Genomic DNA, 16042 nt, shown 5'->3' with positions numbered 1-16042 from the left:
AGTGATCTGCATCTTGACGCCAGATTTTAAAAGTCTTTCCTCACTCTAAGGAAAGAGCAGCAGAGGAAACATTGCCACTGAGGACTAAAAACAAAATTCTTTGACAAATGTAACTGAGTTTGTTTACTTGTTCTGAGTATGAATGTTTGAAAATATGCAATGGCAGGGAAATAAGGTGTCAAATTCTACAGGCAAAAAGCCATAGAAGCAATATTTCAAAAATGGTCCATTAATTTCTTCTTTCACCTACCAACTGCACAGCTTGAGAATATATTTTCAAAATCTGATCTTGTTTTAAACCATTGAAATAGTTTCCGTTGTCTAAATAGCAGCCAGTCCTCCTTATATTATTCATGATTGCAGCCTGTCAGTGTGACTAGTTTTTTCCACTGTTTAACTGAATGTAGTATCATTTCCCTCCTGCTACTGCCTGGTAGTACTGAGAAATGTAAGCTATAAAACTGAACTCATCAAGAAATATTAATGGAGGGGGTGGCCGTATACTTTTACAATGCTTAAAAGCATAAGCTGTAATAATAAAAAGTTGGCTTCTATTCCCTGAAATAATCAAAAGAAGAACTTGAAGGAAATTAGAGTAAAATCCAACGGGATTACAAAATTAGGGCAGAGTTAAGGAAAAATATTTTGAGTACCAGAAGAAATCTAAAATAAATAAAAAATAATAATATACTTGTGATATTGCTATTTGACCCAGACAGTTGCCACTCAGTTTTGTAATTGAAGACTCTTTGAAGAATCTAGCAAAGCACTCACTGGGGGAAGGCAGGAAAAACATCTTTCCCTGGATATCCATCTGGATTCCACCAGCTAGCTGGACTAGATAAAGAGGAAAATGGATTCCTGGTGGTTTAGACAGAAAGCACTAGAGCAAAACATTGTCAGTTGTCAGAATGTTGAGATTAAGACAATGCCGGAAGCTAGCTCTTGATAAGACTGGATTATGCTTGAACAGGAAGGGGACCACGTCATACCCTATTGATAACCATGGCACAAGGTGAAGCTGTGGGGCTCAAGTTGGCTATTTAGTAACATCTCCACACCCAGTAAACTGTTGTAAGTCTAACATTGAAAACCATGCGGTTACCACACATGTTTGAGAATTTCAGATTTGAAAGGAGTAAGGTAAAATCTCTATCTTGGTGTATGACCCAGAAATCCCAGAAGAGGTGTGTGTAAAATCCAACAAGGCTGGTCAGTTGCCCAAAGGGACAGTGGTCCAATATATCTGGTACACAGCGGAAAAGAATGTTCAGGGAAAGTTGGCTTGTTAGTGTGTTTGTAGAAGTCAAGGTTCTAGTAAATACATATGAATCAGCATGTTTACAGAATCTGAAAACATGAATTTGTGGACCTTTGACCCACATCATCTTATGACACAAATCTTCAAAATACACAGAGGGCAAAGTGTTAATACTTCCCACTTCTCCCCAGCACCTCTGTTTGAGCTGTATTACTGTGTATCTCCAAAAAGTCGTATTTAAAAAATAATTTTTATCTATATTAAGTATTTACTTTGTCTCTCAGATCAAAAATTAAGTCTTCTTCATAGAGAACAGACTCATAGTTGCCAAGGGGGAAGTGGAAGAAGGATGGAGTGGGAGTTTGGGGTTAGCAGATGCAAACTATTATATATAGGATGGATAAGCAACAAGGCCCTTCTGTATAGCACAGGGAACTATATTCAATATCCTGTGATAAACCATAATGGAAAAGAATATAAAAAAGAATGTATATATATATGTATAACTGAATCACTTTGCTGTACAGCAGAAATTAACACAACATTGTAAATCAACCATACTTCAATAAAAAAAGAAAAAAGACTGAAAGGAAATTTTAAAAAAACCAACAAAGAATAAAGTCTTCCTTTTCGACCGAATCTGTCTACTGGAGATTTTCTGAATGTTTCTGTGTTCATAGATTCCCTTGGGATTCATATAAACTCTCCCCAAGCAATTTGCTGTGCACAAGCCTGACACACATATACACACACACACACACACACACACACACATGCTCACATGCACACTCAATGTTGTCAATGTTGTATATATCATTTCATGAGGTTCATGGATCACATAGTTTTATGTGATGCCAGGTTAGGAATGTCTGCCTTGTTGATTTTGTGTGGTTCTGGCCTTAGATAAAATTATTAAGGGCAAGTCTGCCTCTGGTTCATCCTGCTCCTTTGCAGGGAACACTTATGGAGTGTCTACGGTGTGCCAGTTTTTGTGTTAGATGACAAGGACAAATATTTACTGCATTTCTTTTCTTTCTGTCTCTTTAGAATGTCTAGAACTGCTCTATGTTTCTTTCCATCTCTACCTACATGATCTGTGTTGGTAAATCATTAAACGTTCCACATAAATTACAATAATATTTTAACCAAAGCACAAGGGTTTTAATTTGCTTCTGAGCAAATTTCTTACCGGACAAGTTTTAAAGGACATTGAAGTTCACAGCAAGGTTACCTGGCAAAAACAATTCTCTCTGGAGTTTTTCTCTGGCCTGCTGTGAAAAGCATCTTTTCTTCAGCCAATCAGCTTCATATTCACTGTAGTGGTCGTTTGGCCATGTGATATGAACCTTATAATACAGAAAGCAAATATCACGTAAACGTATATTATGCTTCTACGTACTTTGGTTCTCCACTCTTGCTGTTTCTGAATGTTATTTAAGGTTATCAGGGAATCGAACGAGCCCTTGCTCTTTTTTCTTTCCGTTTTTTAACTTATATACTCACAGGCATAGAATAAGCTTTTGGAAAACAAGGAAACTGAAAGCCAAGGGGATACAGCTGAGATCTGAGGCCCTTTAAATATCGCAAAGAAATAAAACCTGGCTAGATCTGAGTTCTTGTTCTATATTCTGAAAACCTGTGGTCCCTAAACTTTCTGTGATGACTTGAAGTTAGAGATCAATTAATATTCCTGCCAAGAGTGTCAGAAATAGTAATGATGATGATGAGGCAGATAGTAATAGTAAGAATAACACCATTTTGAGTGTATACTCTACAATGAGTACTATAAATATAACCCACTTATTCCTCATACAACTTGAGGGAGAAGCAATAACTAATATTCACCTTTTTCAGGTGAGCAAAGTAAGAGGAAATAACACGTCTAAGGTCCCACAGCTAGCAAGCAGCGAACCCTGGGGGTAAAGTCCTTAATTCGAGATGGAGACAGGAGTGGGAGAGGAGGACCTTGCTGGTCACACTTGCTCTTCTGATAACTATCTTGGCAAATTTGGAAGAGAGAAACACAGGGTGAGGCCACATCTAGTTTGCGGTTTTGACAGCTACGCTCTCAGGAATCCCATACAAAGCCTTACACATTTACTCACGAATTTGACTAAAAATACTCATCAATACAAGTTTTTGAGTGCTCACCATATGCCAGCCACATGCTAAGATTTCTACCCGTATTAGCTCATTGAATCTTCACATCATCTCTAGGAACAAATTTTGTTAGTATCCCTCGTTTCTAGATGAGTAAACTGAAGCCCAGGGTCATTCCTTTTATTAGAGACATAGTTTGATTGTGCCTTCAAGGCTGCCACTCACTGAAGGAATAATGAGCCACACTGTACATTTTATTAAAAATAATAGCAGTAGTAATAAAAATAGTAATAATAATAGCAGAAGCTTCCATTCAGTAAGCATGTGGACTTTGCACCAAGGACTATGCAATCACGGTTTTACATATAAAATATGATCAAATAAAATATAATTCATTATGTAAATTATTGGAGACTAGTTCCTGTATTTAAGGTGAGAGAGAAGGGAGAGATAATTTAGAGATAGTTACCTTTTTCCTGTCAAACGTCAAGCCTTTGATACCGATGTTCACATCAAGAGCTTCGATGAGAAGTTTCCGTGCTTTTGCAGAGTCTAAGTAGCAGTCGGGACACTGACAGTTGTCTCTCAGCCACACAGCGGGGTAGACAGACTCTGCACCATCCTGCCAGATGATTCGCATCAAATGAGCCCCATCCAGTGCTTCTGCCTGTTGGATGGCACAGTGCATGTTTCTGGTCCTTGAGGGTAAATCTTGTCAGCTACCTGTTATGACAAATCAGTGTTAAAAGGACTCTCAGGAAGATCGGCTCTGAACTTGACTTCAATTCAAATGGACTCTGGCTTCTGCTATTTGCTTGAGTTTGCGGTTTCACTTATCAGTGCTAGGACCTTTGTTCTGATGAATTTCATGAGCTGTAAACAGAAACACAGTGACTAAAAGTAAACAAGATAAACGTGCTGAGTCAGGATCCAGATGAAAAGAATTCCTTGTTTTTCTCACAGTAATTTTAGATAATAAGTTCAGAACCAATGACACAGGCACTTTTATGTTTGCATAAAAGCTCTGGAAATTTTTTAAGGGAGAAAAATACTCCACAAATTGAAAGTGTAATAATCATACCTGTGCTATTTTAACTGATGCCCAAGTACACTGGCTCCAGCCAAACTAAATATTTTCTACTGTTCAACCTCCATACTTTCAAATCTCAGTTCCTCGTCTCATTCTGCCCCCATTGCTTGGGATGACCTTTCACAAACTTTTCTTTTCATGAGCCAACATATCTGTATCCAGATGATCTGACAAATAGAGGCTTAAATAAGCAAGGAGTTTATTTTTCTTGTGTGAAAAGAAGTCCCAACATGACTGTCCAGTAATGGTAATGTGATTTCACAGAACCATGGGAAGCCCAGGCTACTGGTAGATTTTCTCCTTCTACTTCTTGCCTCATGTTTGCAAAATGACTGCTGCATCACCGATACCACATCTACATTCCAGAGAGGAAGAAGGGAAAAGGGAAAACATCTTGTGGCAGCTAAGTCTACCTCATTTTTAAACATTTCCCCATCTAGTGACTTCCAAGTATATTTCACTGACCAGAATTATATCACAATCTAACCTTAGCTACAAGGGAAGCTGGGAAACATAGCTGTTTACTAGTCACATGCTTGCTCTGCAGAAATCAATGTTTTATTAGTGAGGAAGGAAAATAAGATAGAATTAATATGCATTCAGCAGCATTGATCACATCCTTTAAGACTTACTCATATAGACATCTTTAAGGAGGCATTTTGGAGCCTTTCAGACAACTATCAATGCCATTTGTGCCCAGTCTTCCTTATTTTTTGTTTACTTTCATAATTATCTCACTCTTTTTTTGAGGTCTGAAACTTCATGGTGATCTTTGTATCCTCTAGTGCAGCAGACACATAGAAGATATTTAATATATATTTGAATGATAACTCTAGCTTTACATATGAGGAGGAAAAATAGAACTCTATTCCGTATTTAAGTAAGATTGTATCTACTGAAGTAAAAGCATGACTTATATAACTTGATCAAGGACAGGCAAACTACTGCCTGTGGGCCAGAAGTTTTTGTACAGCCCATGAGGTAAGAATAGCTTTTACATTCTTATAAGGTTTGAAAAAATAAAACAAGAACATGTGACAGGGAATGTATACAGCCTGCAGAGCAAAAAAATATAATATTTGCCATTTTACAGAAAATATTTGCCAACCTCTGAGCTAGAGAAAAATTTACTATGTTTACTTGTTTTGTTCTTAAGTGTTATATGCTATTTAAGGGTCTGGTTATATTATCCCAAATTAACTGGAACCATCACTGCCCAGTGAAAAATCTATGGCAATTACCCAAGTAAACAGCAGGAGAAAGAGGTTGGGGAATATCAGAATACAGATGATACCATCTTAAGTTCTCCCAAGGAGTAACACAATTAAGGAAAAATATCCTTCTTATTTTTATCATTAAACTTTCATGTGTATCAGTGTATATTCTAAGCTTAACTCATTGTCAATACAGTGTTTATTAATGAGCTTGAAAATGTCTTGGTAGAAAGGATTTTTATAAATTTCACACCTTGAATTTTTTTTAAACATTTTTATTGGTGTATAATTGTTTTACAATGGTGTGTTAGTTTCTGCTTTATAACAAAGTGAATCAGCTATACATATACATATATCCTCATACCCCCTCCCTCTTGCGTCTGCCTCCCACCCTCCCTATCCCACCCCTCTAGGTGGTCACAAAGCACCGAGCAGATCTCCCTGTGCTATGCGGCTGCTTCCCACTAGCTATCTATTTTATATTTGTTAGTGTATATATGTCCATGCCACTCTCTCACTTCATCCTAGCTTACCCTTCCGCCTCCCCTTGTCCTCAAGTCCATTCTCTACGTCTGTTTCTTTATTCCTGTCCTGCTCCTAGGTTCTTCAGAACCATTTTTTTTTTTAGATTCCATATATATGTGTTAGCATATGGTATTTGTTTTTATCTTTCTGACTTACTTCACTCTGTATGACAGACTCTAGGTCCATCCACCTCACTACAAATAACTCAATTTCGTTTCTTTTTAGGGCTGAGTAATATTCCATTGTATATATGGGCCACATCTTCTTTATCCATTCATCTGTCGATGGACACTTAGGTTGCTTCCATGTCCTGGCCATTGTAAATAGAGCTGCAATGAACACTGTGGTACAGGACTCTTTTTGAATTATGGTTTTCTCAGGGTATATGCCCAGTAGTGGGATTGCTGGGTCATAACACATTGAATTCTTAATGGATACATTGTTTGAAGGGTGCATCTCCTACCACAATAAATACTGGTCTGTATGTAACTTGGCACCGTGCCAAGTCCCACTAACTGTTGAAGTGATCACGCCGATAGATGTATCTGCACTAACAGACACTAATTACAATCCAACCTTCCTTTTTAGGCTTTCTCTCTCTTTTTCCTTTATTTTTCTTCTTCTGCCTAGCAAATTTGAACTGGAGAGGGAAAGTGCATTCCCAGGTATTAGGGGAACCTGAGACTCTTCCCCCCAGCCCTCCTGAAATGGATGTTCTGAGGAGGGTATTTCCAGAGCGTGGCCACATCAGGAGGGTGGTTGATGGAGGCTGCCTGAGGCACCTGGGAGAGGGTGGAAGAACTGGAAAGACCTGGGTGTTGCTGAAGTTAAATTGTTTGGGTATCTATGAAGGAACTTGGTGGGTTATTTTTACACTTCACAATTCCTTTCTCAACTTCATGACAAATGTGAATGGTAATCCAAACAAAAGCAGGGAGCAATGGGAAAATAGTTTCCCTCTTCAACTTTTCTTGATTTATTTAAAGCTGTATTGGGGCAAATGGGCTGAAAATTTAAACAGGAAGAAACCATCAAGGATCATCAGAACTTGAAAGCAGATTCTTCATGAAAATGAATAGGCTTGTACGTGTGTGTGATTTGTTGAAATCTGTTTTTCAATTTGACTTGTTAAAATTGAACCCTGTTAGGGAGATCAACTCAGAGCTTTGTGACCACCTAGAGGGGTGGGGTAGGGAGGGTGGGAGGGAGATGCAAGAGGGAGGGGATATGGGGATATAGGTATAAATATAGCTGATTCACTTTGTTATACAGCAAAAACTAACACAACATTGTAAAGCAATTATACTTCAATAAAGATGTTAAAAAAAAATTGAGCCCTGTTGAAGCATAATGACCATTTAGTTATTTGATAAACTATTGTGTTTCTCTGAAGAAAAGAGAAAAAAAGAAAAAGAAAAAGTTTGATGTTCCTAGATATGTATATATATATATCTTTATATCTATCTCAGTGTGACCTTTTTGCTGAATTAAAGAGGTCCTATAAAATGAAAATGTTTATTTATTTTATACTTAACTATTCTGCTTATTATTCACAATTATAATTTAGTTTATGAAATATCAGCTTGACTTCTGTGGGAGGAAGCAGTTTTATCTGTCCTGGAAAATAGACCTTGGATTGGGGTCAGGGGGGATTACTATCTGATGGGACAGATTTCTTTTAATTTCATCCCATCACTTGATGTGTATGTGTTGTTGTTGTTGTTTTTGTTGTTTTCCTTCCTAACTCACTTACCATATTTTTCCCCTTCAGAGTTATGGAAGTGTGTTTGGCACTCCTGTTTTGCACAACTAAATTGTTTTAGAGATTATCTTACTTAAGCCATGGGTGTGATTTTTGTCATCTTTAAAATTTTATAAACTCAAATTTTGTCAGCTGGTTTGGAAAATCAAGAAAGTAGCTCTGAAAGTTATTTTATGTATTGATCTTGGAAATAAAAGAAACTTAGAACTAGAACTCTCAGAGCTGGAAAGGAACAATCTTCAATATCACAGAGGTTAAGTGGCCTCTTTTTTTATGCAAGGAAAGTGGAAGCTCAGAGATGTTGGGTATGATTTGTCCAAGCACATACTGCTGGCTAGTGGGAGAGGTTGCCCCAAACATGGATTTGCCAGTCCAGTCAGTACACACATAGAAAGTGAACAACTTCTGGTTCTATACAAGAGAGTGCAAAAATTCCTCAAATCCGAATTACAACTAATTTGATTCAGAGGTTTTAGTTAGGATTCTCAGGAAGTTGATATAGAAACTGCATAGTTACTATATATAAAATTAAAATTGCTGGAGATTAATAATATACACCTGAGAAGGCTGATTCATCTACTAGATTACTCACCCTCCAAAATAAAAGGCTGTCATTTTTGGACTGATTTTTATAATGGAAGACCAGATAGAGTGGACTCATGTTATCAAATGTCAGGATCTGTTAATATCTATTTTCTCTTCCTCTGGTAAGTCATCAGACTTGCTGTCATAGAGCAGGATTCTCTGTGTTTGACCTCCTGCTTTTAGGTATTAGGCTCAAAAAAATGATCAAAATGCAAGAAACATGCAAATCATATGGGTAGGTGTGTAAGGTATATCACAAAACCATGTATTTAGCACTTTTTATGTTCTAGCTGCTCTAATGATGCTTTCGATTGCATAAACCTTATTTAATCCTCCAGAAAACACTGTGAGACCCATGCCATCACTTCCCTTTTACAGATGATCTTAAGCTTCAAGAGGTAAAGAAACTGATTTGAAGGCAGAGGAAATAGAAATTGTGACCACTACACAGGACTACCTCATGGAGAATCTGTGGCTGAATAATTTTCCAGGCAATAACTTCAATTTACCAAAAAGGTACTATTAAAATAGCAGCTAACTCTCATGATTATTGGTTGTTGGTTGACCTCACCATCCGACATTTCATCATTGAAAGGAGAGGACAGGAAGAAGTTTTCAGACATTACACCATAAAGGCGTAAAATATTATTATTCCTTTATATACAACCTTTAAATCATAAAACTCAATTTCCACTTGGTAAGGTAGAAGTAGACCAAACTGCATTTGTAGCGTGTGAACCTTAATATGGTTTGAATACATACATACTCTACTCATTACATTTGCTACCTAAGTCCTTTCAACTTTTAGACGTTATTGTTTTTTCTCTAACTTGATTTAATAAGTGGCTGAGTTACTTAATAATTCATGAATACACTCTCATAGGAATAATGAATTCTATGAAGCCATTAGTAAAACTGGCCCATTCTCTTGAGTAGGTTTACCCTTCTGACTGCTCCCTTATTTAAAGTACCACATTTTTTTTTTTTAAAGTATCACATTTTATGCAAACACTTCCTTCCTAAATTATAAAAAGGAAAATTTTAGCTTCAGTCTGGTGGCATTGCTACATTTAGATTGAAACTCAAATTATCAATTCATTTGTTTACCAAGGTAAAACAGAGTACTGGGTCTAGATTTTAAGAAGGTTTCTAAATCTTTGAAACAGAACATATATTCGTTATGAAAAATTCTATGTTTTCAAATAAAATCAATTCAAAATACCTGTCATATGTCTTCTTGAGCTATATTCAGGAAGCAAAATAATTGAAAGAGGGCACAATAGCCTTAATTGACCAATATTCTAAAAAAACATGTTACATTCAGTTTGGGGGCTTAACAAAGGGCCAAGCTATAATATACAGTCACTTTCTTTGGGCTGGGTTGTGGATTAGTTAGTGAACATTTCCAATTTCCAGCCAGAACCTTCCCTCCCCCATCACCCAGTCTACTTTTTAGACAGTATCCTCTCTGTGCCCTCTGTATGCTTCCTGGATCAGCTTAGGGACTGCAAAGTAATTTGACTACTAGACTAAGCCAAACATAATTGGGAAAAGGAAGCTGCCAAGAAGCAATCAGATCCACTGCATTCCAAAATCAAGCCTATTCCTAATGCCTGATGGACCATCCCCATCTCAGCCCACATGGCTGTGAGATACATGTGACTGGATTTCCAATTGGATACTCCCCCCCACCCCGCCCCCAATCCATAGACCCGAATGCACAAGCTCTTCAAAATAAGGGAAAGTTGAGCTCAATTATACCTGTTCTCAGATGTGCGTTGTGTGCCAAGTCATGCGAAATTTACCAAGGAAAGAAAACATCAGCTTTTATCTTCAATGTCCTTTGGGCAGGGAGCCTCCTGATGCCCGTCACCTTCCAGATATATCTGCCCCCAGTTTCCCTACGTCTGATGTAGCGCTCTGACTTGGAAGCCTTCCTGCTCCTGGCAGCTCCACTGCTGCCCTGCCCCCAGACACAGCTGAGGTTTGCAAATGAGGAAGGATGTCGCAATCTGAAGGTGTAGCAACTCCTGAAGGGAGCTTGGAGATTAAACAAACAAAAAAAAAAAGTAAAGAGCTTTTATGGCCTAGACGAGAAGGAGTTGGAAAGAGAAAATACTTTAACTTCTACTAGTGCCTAAAACCACAAAACCCCAGGACTCAGTGCAATGCATTGCCATAGTTAGAATCTTTCCTGGTAGAAGGAGAACAGTTCTCACCTGTCTTATCTCCTGCCCCTGAGCCAGCAGCAGCAAGTGAAGGAACTCCTTTACTCCTGTCTCACCTGTTCACAGCAACAGCTTTATTGTTGAAAAACGCACTTGGAGAAAAGACATTGAGATGCACGTTTAACAGGGAGGAGCTACTAGCTCCCACCTGAGCAGAGATGAGGTGGTATCTCCGTGCCCATAGAATATTCCATATGAGTCTCTTTGGAGGGAGCTTGACTAGTTCTCTGGGGCTAGTAGGAAGGTTGGGATGGTCCCCCCCTGAGCCCGATGCCCTCCTTTCTCTGCCGCTTTGGCTGGAGTGAACAGTAGCAGCCAGAGAGCATGGGGCTTTTCTGAAGGCACCTGGTTGCCAAGTGACTTGACTCCCAACACACAGCCCTTAGGGCAACAAAAGGGAAAGGCCAGGGTGGGCAGCCTGCCAGGGACCCAGAGCCTGGCTTCCGGGCCTTCAGTAGGTGCGTGCCCGGTGCAGGGGGAGGGCTGGTGGGCAAGTCTCAAGTCCTAGTTCTTAACGGGGGTCCAGATTCCATTAAAAGAAGGTCTGCAGGTGGCAACTGAAGTCCAGGAAAGTGACCTATGAGCCCTCTGCCCTCCTCCCACCAAACACCCTTCCCAGGAAGACACCCAAAGAGCCTCCGCCCACAACTTGTTGATTCTTGCCTGAAGGACTCCACAGCTGTGAGACTCAGACAGGCAGCCACAAAAGAGCTAATGAGAGAGAGAAGAAGAGAGAGAGAGAGAGAGGGAATGCAGATCCACTCTCCATAGCCTCTTCTAAGGTCTCCTGCCCAGGACAACTCCCCGCTTCCAGAACTGCAGCGTCCCCTCCATTAATGATGCCCTGTCAGCTCTTTCACAGTAAAATTTAAACTGTGTCCCTTCATCAGTGGTCTCCTCCTCCATCTTCCTCCTTCCCTCCCCCAAGTCTCCAGGTCAAAAGACTGACACGCAGGAATCCAGTGAAAATCAGGCAGGTTTTGTTTCCCACATATGGGAGGAGAAGGTGTGTGGACATGGGGTTCCTTCCTCAGTGTTGCCAGCACTTTAAACCCACAGTAACTGAGGTGATAGGTATGCCAGAAGCAATCAGTTAATTATATTTTAAACATTCAGATGACATAATATTGTAGAAATACACTCCACTGACTTTTTAAAATTTAATTTATTTCTTTATACAGCAGGTTCTTATTAGTCATCCATTTTATACACATCAGTGTATACATGTCAATCCCAATCTTCCAATTCATCCCACCACCACCACCGCCCCCTGCCGCTTTCCCCCCCTTGGTGTCCATACACTCCACTGACTTTTCTTTCACACTTTGTGCTTTAGTAACAATTACTGGAATAAATTAGGTAAATTCTGTTCCAGCTTTCAGAACGTTGTTGAAAAAAATGGGTTGCATGAACATGGTTTCTAACAGAAGAGTGAAAGAAAACAAAACGACAACAATAAACAAACAAACCTGTTAAGGTTAAAGTCTAAACACCTGCACATAAAGAATTAATTCCCACATTGAAAGCAAACAGACAGACAAATCCTACTCTTGACTGTGAGAAGCCTCTTTAAGATTGAAAAAAAAAAAAATAAGCGTTTCCCTGAGGCCTCTCTTCTATCTGTATTAACCCTTTACAGTTTTCAGCTTGCTTTCATATATGGTCTCTCAGTGTACTATCCTGGCAGTGGCAAACAATATTAAAATTCTGGGTCTCAGATAGCGAAAATGAGACTGTAGAGGTTCATGGACTACAGAAGGTCACAAAACACGCAAGAGGTGACATCCGTACCAGAACCAGAAATGTTGATATTTTGCCCATGTGTTTCTTTTAGGTTTAGGCTGAAGAAAAGTTTATTTTAAAAGTTAATTCCATGTTAAGTACAGCTAATTGAACTTAAGTACAGCCAATGAGTTAGACATTAGAAACACATTGTAACTCCGTTTTTATTTTAAACAGAAATAGAATGAATGATGCCCTCATTTCAGTGAGCATGCAGAAATGAAAGATGGTCTTGATTACTTGAAAGCCTTCTTTGGTGTTGTCCAAGTGGCAGGATTTGATGAGACTGAGCAAGATCTCACTCACAGATTTGAAGGTGGGTGGTGTTTCCAGAGGAGGAAAGCCATTGGAGCCTGGAGACTCCAGTGGTAACATACCTGTATCATATGTAGCATCTGGTGAGGTTAAGAAGGGTGTCTTGGGCTTAAGAAAACACTGTTAACTGGCAGGACTCTTTAGTTTCAGTGAAATCTAGTGCTTATGGAAAGATTCTGCTGCTTATACCATTTCCACTTTTGAAGGAGGAAAAACTAACAGGATTTGCACATGATACTTCCTATACAGTCAAGATAGTAGCATTCTTTCTGTTTAAATTTTAGTCATTTCATAAAGGTTGAAAACACACAAAAAATTTAATGATATTAAAAAGACTATAATTTATACATACTTCTCTATAAAGAAGAAAACCAAAATGGCCCATAATCCCACTGACCTCATATTATTATTAAGAAAAATATGGAAATACAATCAATGAAAAGCCTTCCTTCTCTTTCTTTTGAATTACTTTTCCCAAAAGTAATAGCTGTTAATAATTTTTTTTAGTCTACACTGAAGTATTTACCATACATATATGTAACCCAGTGGTATGCTGGTAAGCACTGAAAAACCAGCTCTCTGTGCCCACAAGTTTCTAATTCTCAGGTAAATAACAAAAATACTTTCATTATCTAGGGTGATGGGACCCATGAGCAAGGAGCAAGCCCAGCCCAGAATTTGCAAAAGGACTCATTCAGGTAGGTAGAAGGAACATTTATATTGAGTGGGAAGCTGTCCTGAGTCCTTCCTCAGACATCATAACAAATACTGTGATGAAAAGTAAATATTGGTAATCATTTTGTGAACTAAAATCAATAGCCAAGCTCTGAATTTTTAGTCATTCAGTCTCCAAGAACTGAGTAATTTCTGAATAAATAATCTGTCCATAAATAGTCACTATTAATCTTATGATTAATAGTCACTACTAATCTTAAAGAGGGGTGGTAATATAGCCAATTTGATCTTGAAAATAATTTGTTTTAAATATTTAAATATTTGATATTTAAACTATTATATGTCCTCTTAGTGAAATATGAGCTCCATGAGGACTTTGAGACTTCTGTATTTAGTATCATTCTTAGAACAAAAAATAGAGGACTCTACGCTGTGCCCTGTGTTTTAGGGGGCTCTACTCTGGCCCCCCTCCATCCATACCACTCCCCATAGGTGACTTCACATGGGACCAGGGGACCCACCTGGAGCCTGTACCATCCCTCCATTCTAGATGATGCTCTGTGAACCCAGACCCTGACATTTCAGACCTGCAAAGACTTGTGTCTGCTACCAGGGTCTGTAACCATTCTCTTCTCTTCCGCTAGGCTACTGAGGTTGTACAGCACCCCTGATATGAAAAACCCTAGGCCCAAGGGGTGGTCCAGGGGCAGCTCTACATGTGTGTGTGGTGTGTAGATAGATGAGCTTACATGTGTTTTCTGGAGTGTCCACATGATCTTCCTCCCAGTGAAGGGTGAAACGTGAGATTGATGAGAAGTGGACAGAGCTGTGGCCTCAGGCTGCAGGCTGGGGGCTAGAGTCTAGGGGCTGGCTCTCCCTTCCCTGTCAAAGTCTGGTGCAGAACAACAGGAATCTGGGAATTATAAATTCAAACTTGGCCTCCTAGATTATTTTGAAGGTATATTTTTCAAGGTTGGGGGATAGAACCTATTTTATTCAACAGTTAGGTTGTCATAAGCAGTGGTATGCTGGTAAATGTTTAACAAGAGGCTCTCTGAAAACAACAACAGCAACAACAACAATGAACCAATTTGTAGTGTTTTCCATTTGCCATGGTGTAAATTCTCCCACCACAGCCAAATTCAAACTGCCAATGCAACATTACTGAACGTGAATTTGGGAAGAGATGCATACAGTTGGCTCTCCTGAGCTGATAACAGCTGGATCTAGCACAGCGCTGTTTATGTAATAAGGAAAAACAAATCTGACTCCATATTAGATCTGTTCCTTTTACTTTAACCCTTGTGCTTAGTCATGCTGGCTCTGCACGATTTGTAAAAGAATGTTGCCTATAGCCTGAAATATACAGGATAGCCTACTCTCAGTGCTCTGACATTTAAGAGTCCATTCATTTAGAGATAAAAAGTTGCAGAACAGAGAACAACATTTGTTTTTTTAGAGGTTTATAGGAACATCATGACCTGATCTACCTGGACAGCAGCAAGAACAAAGGATTCTGACACCAAGAAGTTTGCAACAACTAACCATGCCTCCTCCCTCACCTTGCCTTTAAAGGTGCTTTGCTGAAACCCTTCAGGGAGTTCAGGTTTTTTTTAAGCAGGAACCACCCATTCTTCTTGCATGGCCCTGCAATAAATCTTTCTCTGCTCCAAACTCTGATGTTTCGGTTTGTTTGGCCTCATTGTGCATAGGTAACATTTATATTTTAAATATTTAGCTTTGTGGTATAGGAGCCTCAATTTGTACTTCCATTCTTGGACCACCCCCTCCCCCCCAGCCAAATGTTAATGATGCACCCTAGTGCATAGAAAAGTGCTGGAATATAGTAAACCTTAATAAATATCTCTTGGATAAGAGGCTTTACAGGTGCATGACTTTAGGTAAGCCATTCAGCTATAAATTCATCTGTACTTTATAGAGTTCTTGACCAAATGATACAGTTCATATGAAAACATCTAGCACAGCTCTTGGCACCTTATATACAATCAATAAATGTTGTTGAAAGAATGAATAATAGACTTTCAATAAATTTTCATATGTTTTTTATTATATTTGGGAAAAATTCAAGTTTTTTAGTTTAAACTATTCTTAGGTTTTTGTAATTTTCTGCAGTTGTCTATAGGTCAAGACAAATGCCCATTTCTTTGAGGGTTTTTCTTGGAGAATCCTTTGTGATAGACATCTCATTTTCATACAGTTCCCAAGGGAACAGTGCTCACACAATGTTACTCATTTTAGAAAGTTTGGTAAAATTCCATTTGGCTACAAGTCTGTTATTCGAGCTTAGGGGAGGAAAGGCTGTGTGTTATGCTCTAACTTTGTTCTCAGCTGTATTTTGTATCCTGGGATAGTGAAGAGAAAAAGGGCTTTGAATTAGTAGTTGAGATTTAGTCATTCCATATATTATCCTCAGTGAGGAATTCAAGATGAACATGTGAGAAATAAGGAAGATTCAGCAGAGGCATTCTCCCTCTCATTTGCTTG

At 38.8% G+C, this 16042-nt stretch overlaps 1 protein-coding gene across 2 annotated transcripts in view; it reads right to left on the bottom strand.

Moving 5' to 3' along the window:
• BBOX1 (gamma-butyrobetaine hydroxylase 1) overlaps window positions 1-10543 on the bottom strand; it is an 80624-nt gene extending 70081 nt beyond the window's left edge. Inside the window, exons 1-3 of one of the 2 annotated variants that reach the window (XM_061203174.1) lie at window positions 10299-10543; window positions 3831-4084; window positions 2493-2607 (exon numbers count right to left, since the gene is read on the bottom strand). In XM_061203174.1, the coding sequence (XP_061059157.1) occupies window positions 2493-2607; window positions 3831-4049 (334 nt within the window). In that variant the 5' untranslated portion in view covers window positions 4050-4084; window positions 10299-10543. Of the gene's footprint in view, window positions 1-2492; window positions 2608-3830; window positions 4085-10298 lie in introns of those variants that run through there. The other variant, XM_061203175.1, reaches the window with a different exon arrangement.
• Window positions 10544-16042: the final 5499 nt, after the last annotated feature.

This window comes from Eubalaena glacialis, chromosome 10 (assembly GCF_028564815.1).
Source record: "Eubalaena glacialis isolate mEubGla1 chromosome 10, mEubGla1.1.hap2.+ XY, whole genome shotgun sequence".
In the NCBI taxonomy this organism is placed as follows: domain Eukaryota; kingdom Metazoa; phylum Chordata; class Mammalia; order Artiodactyla; family Balaenidae; genus Eubalaena; species Eubalaena glacialis.
This window is presented reverse-complemented; position numbering and strand designations above follow the sequence as displayed.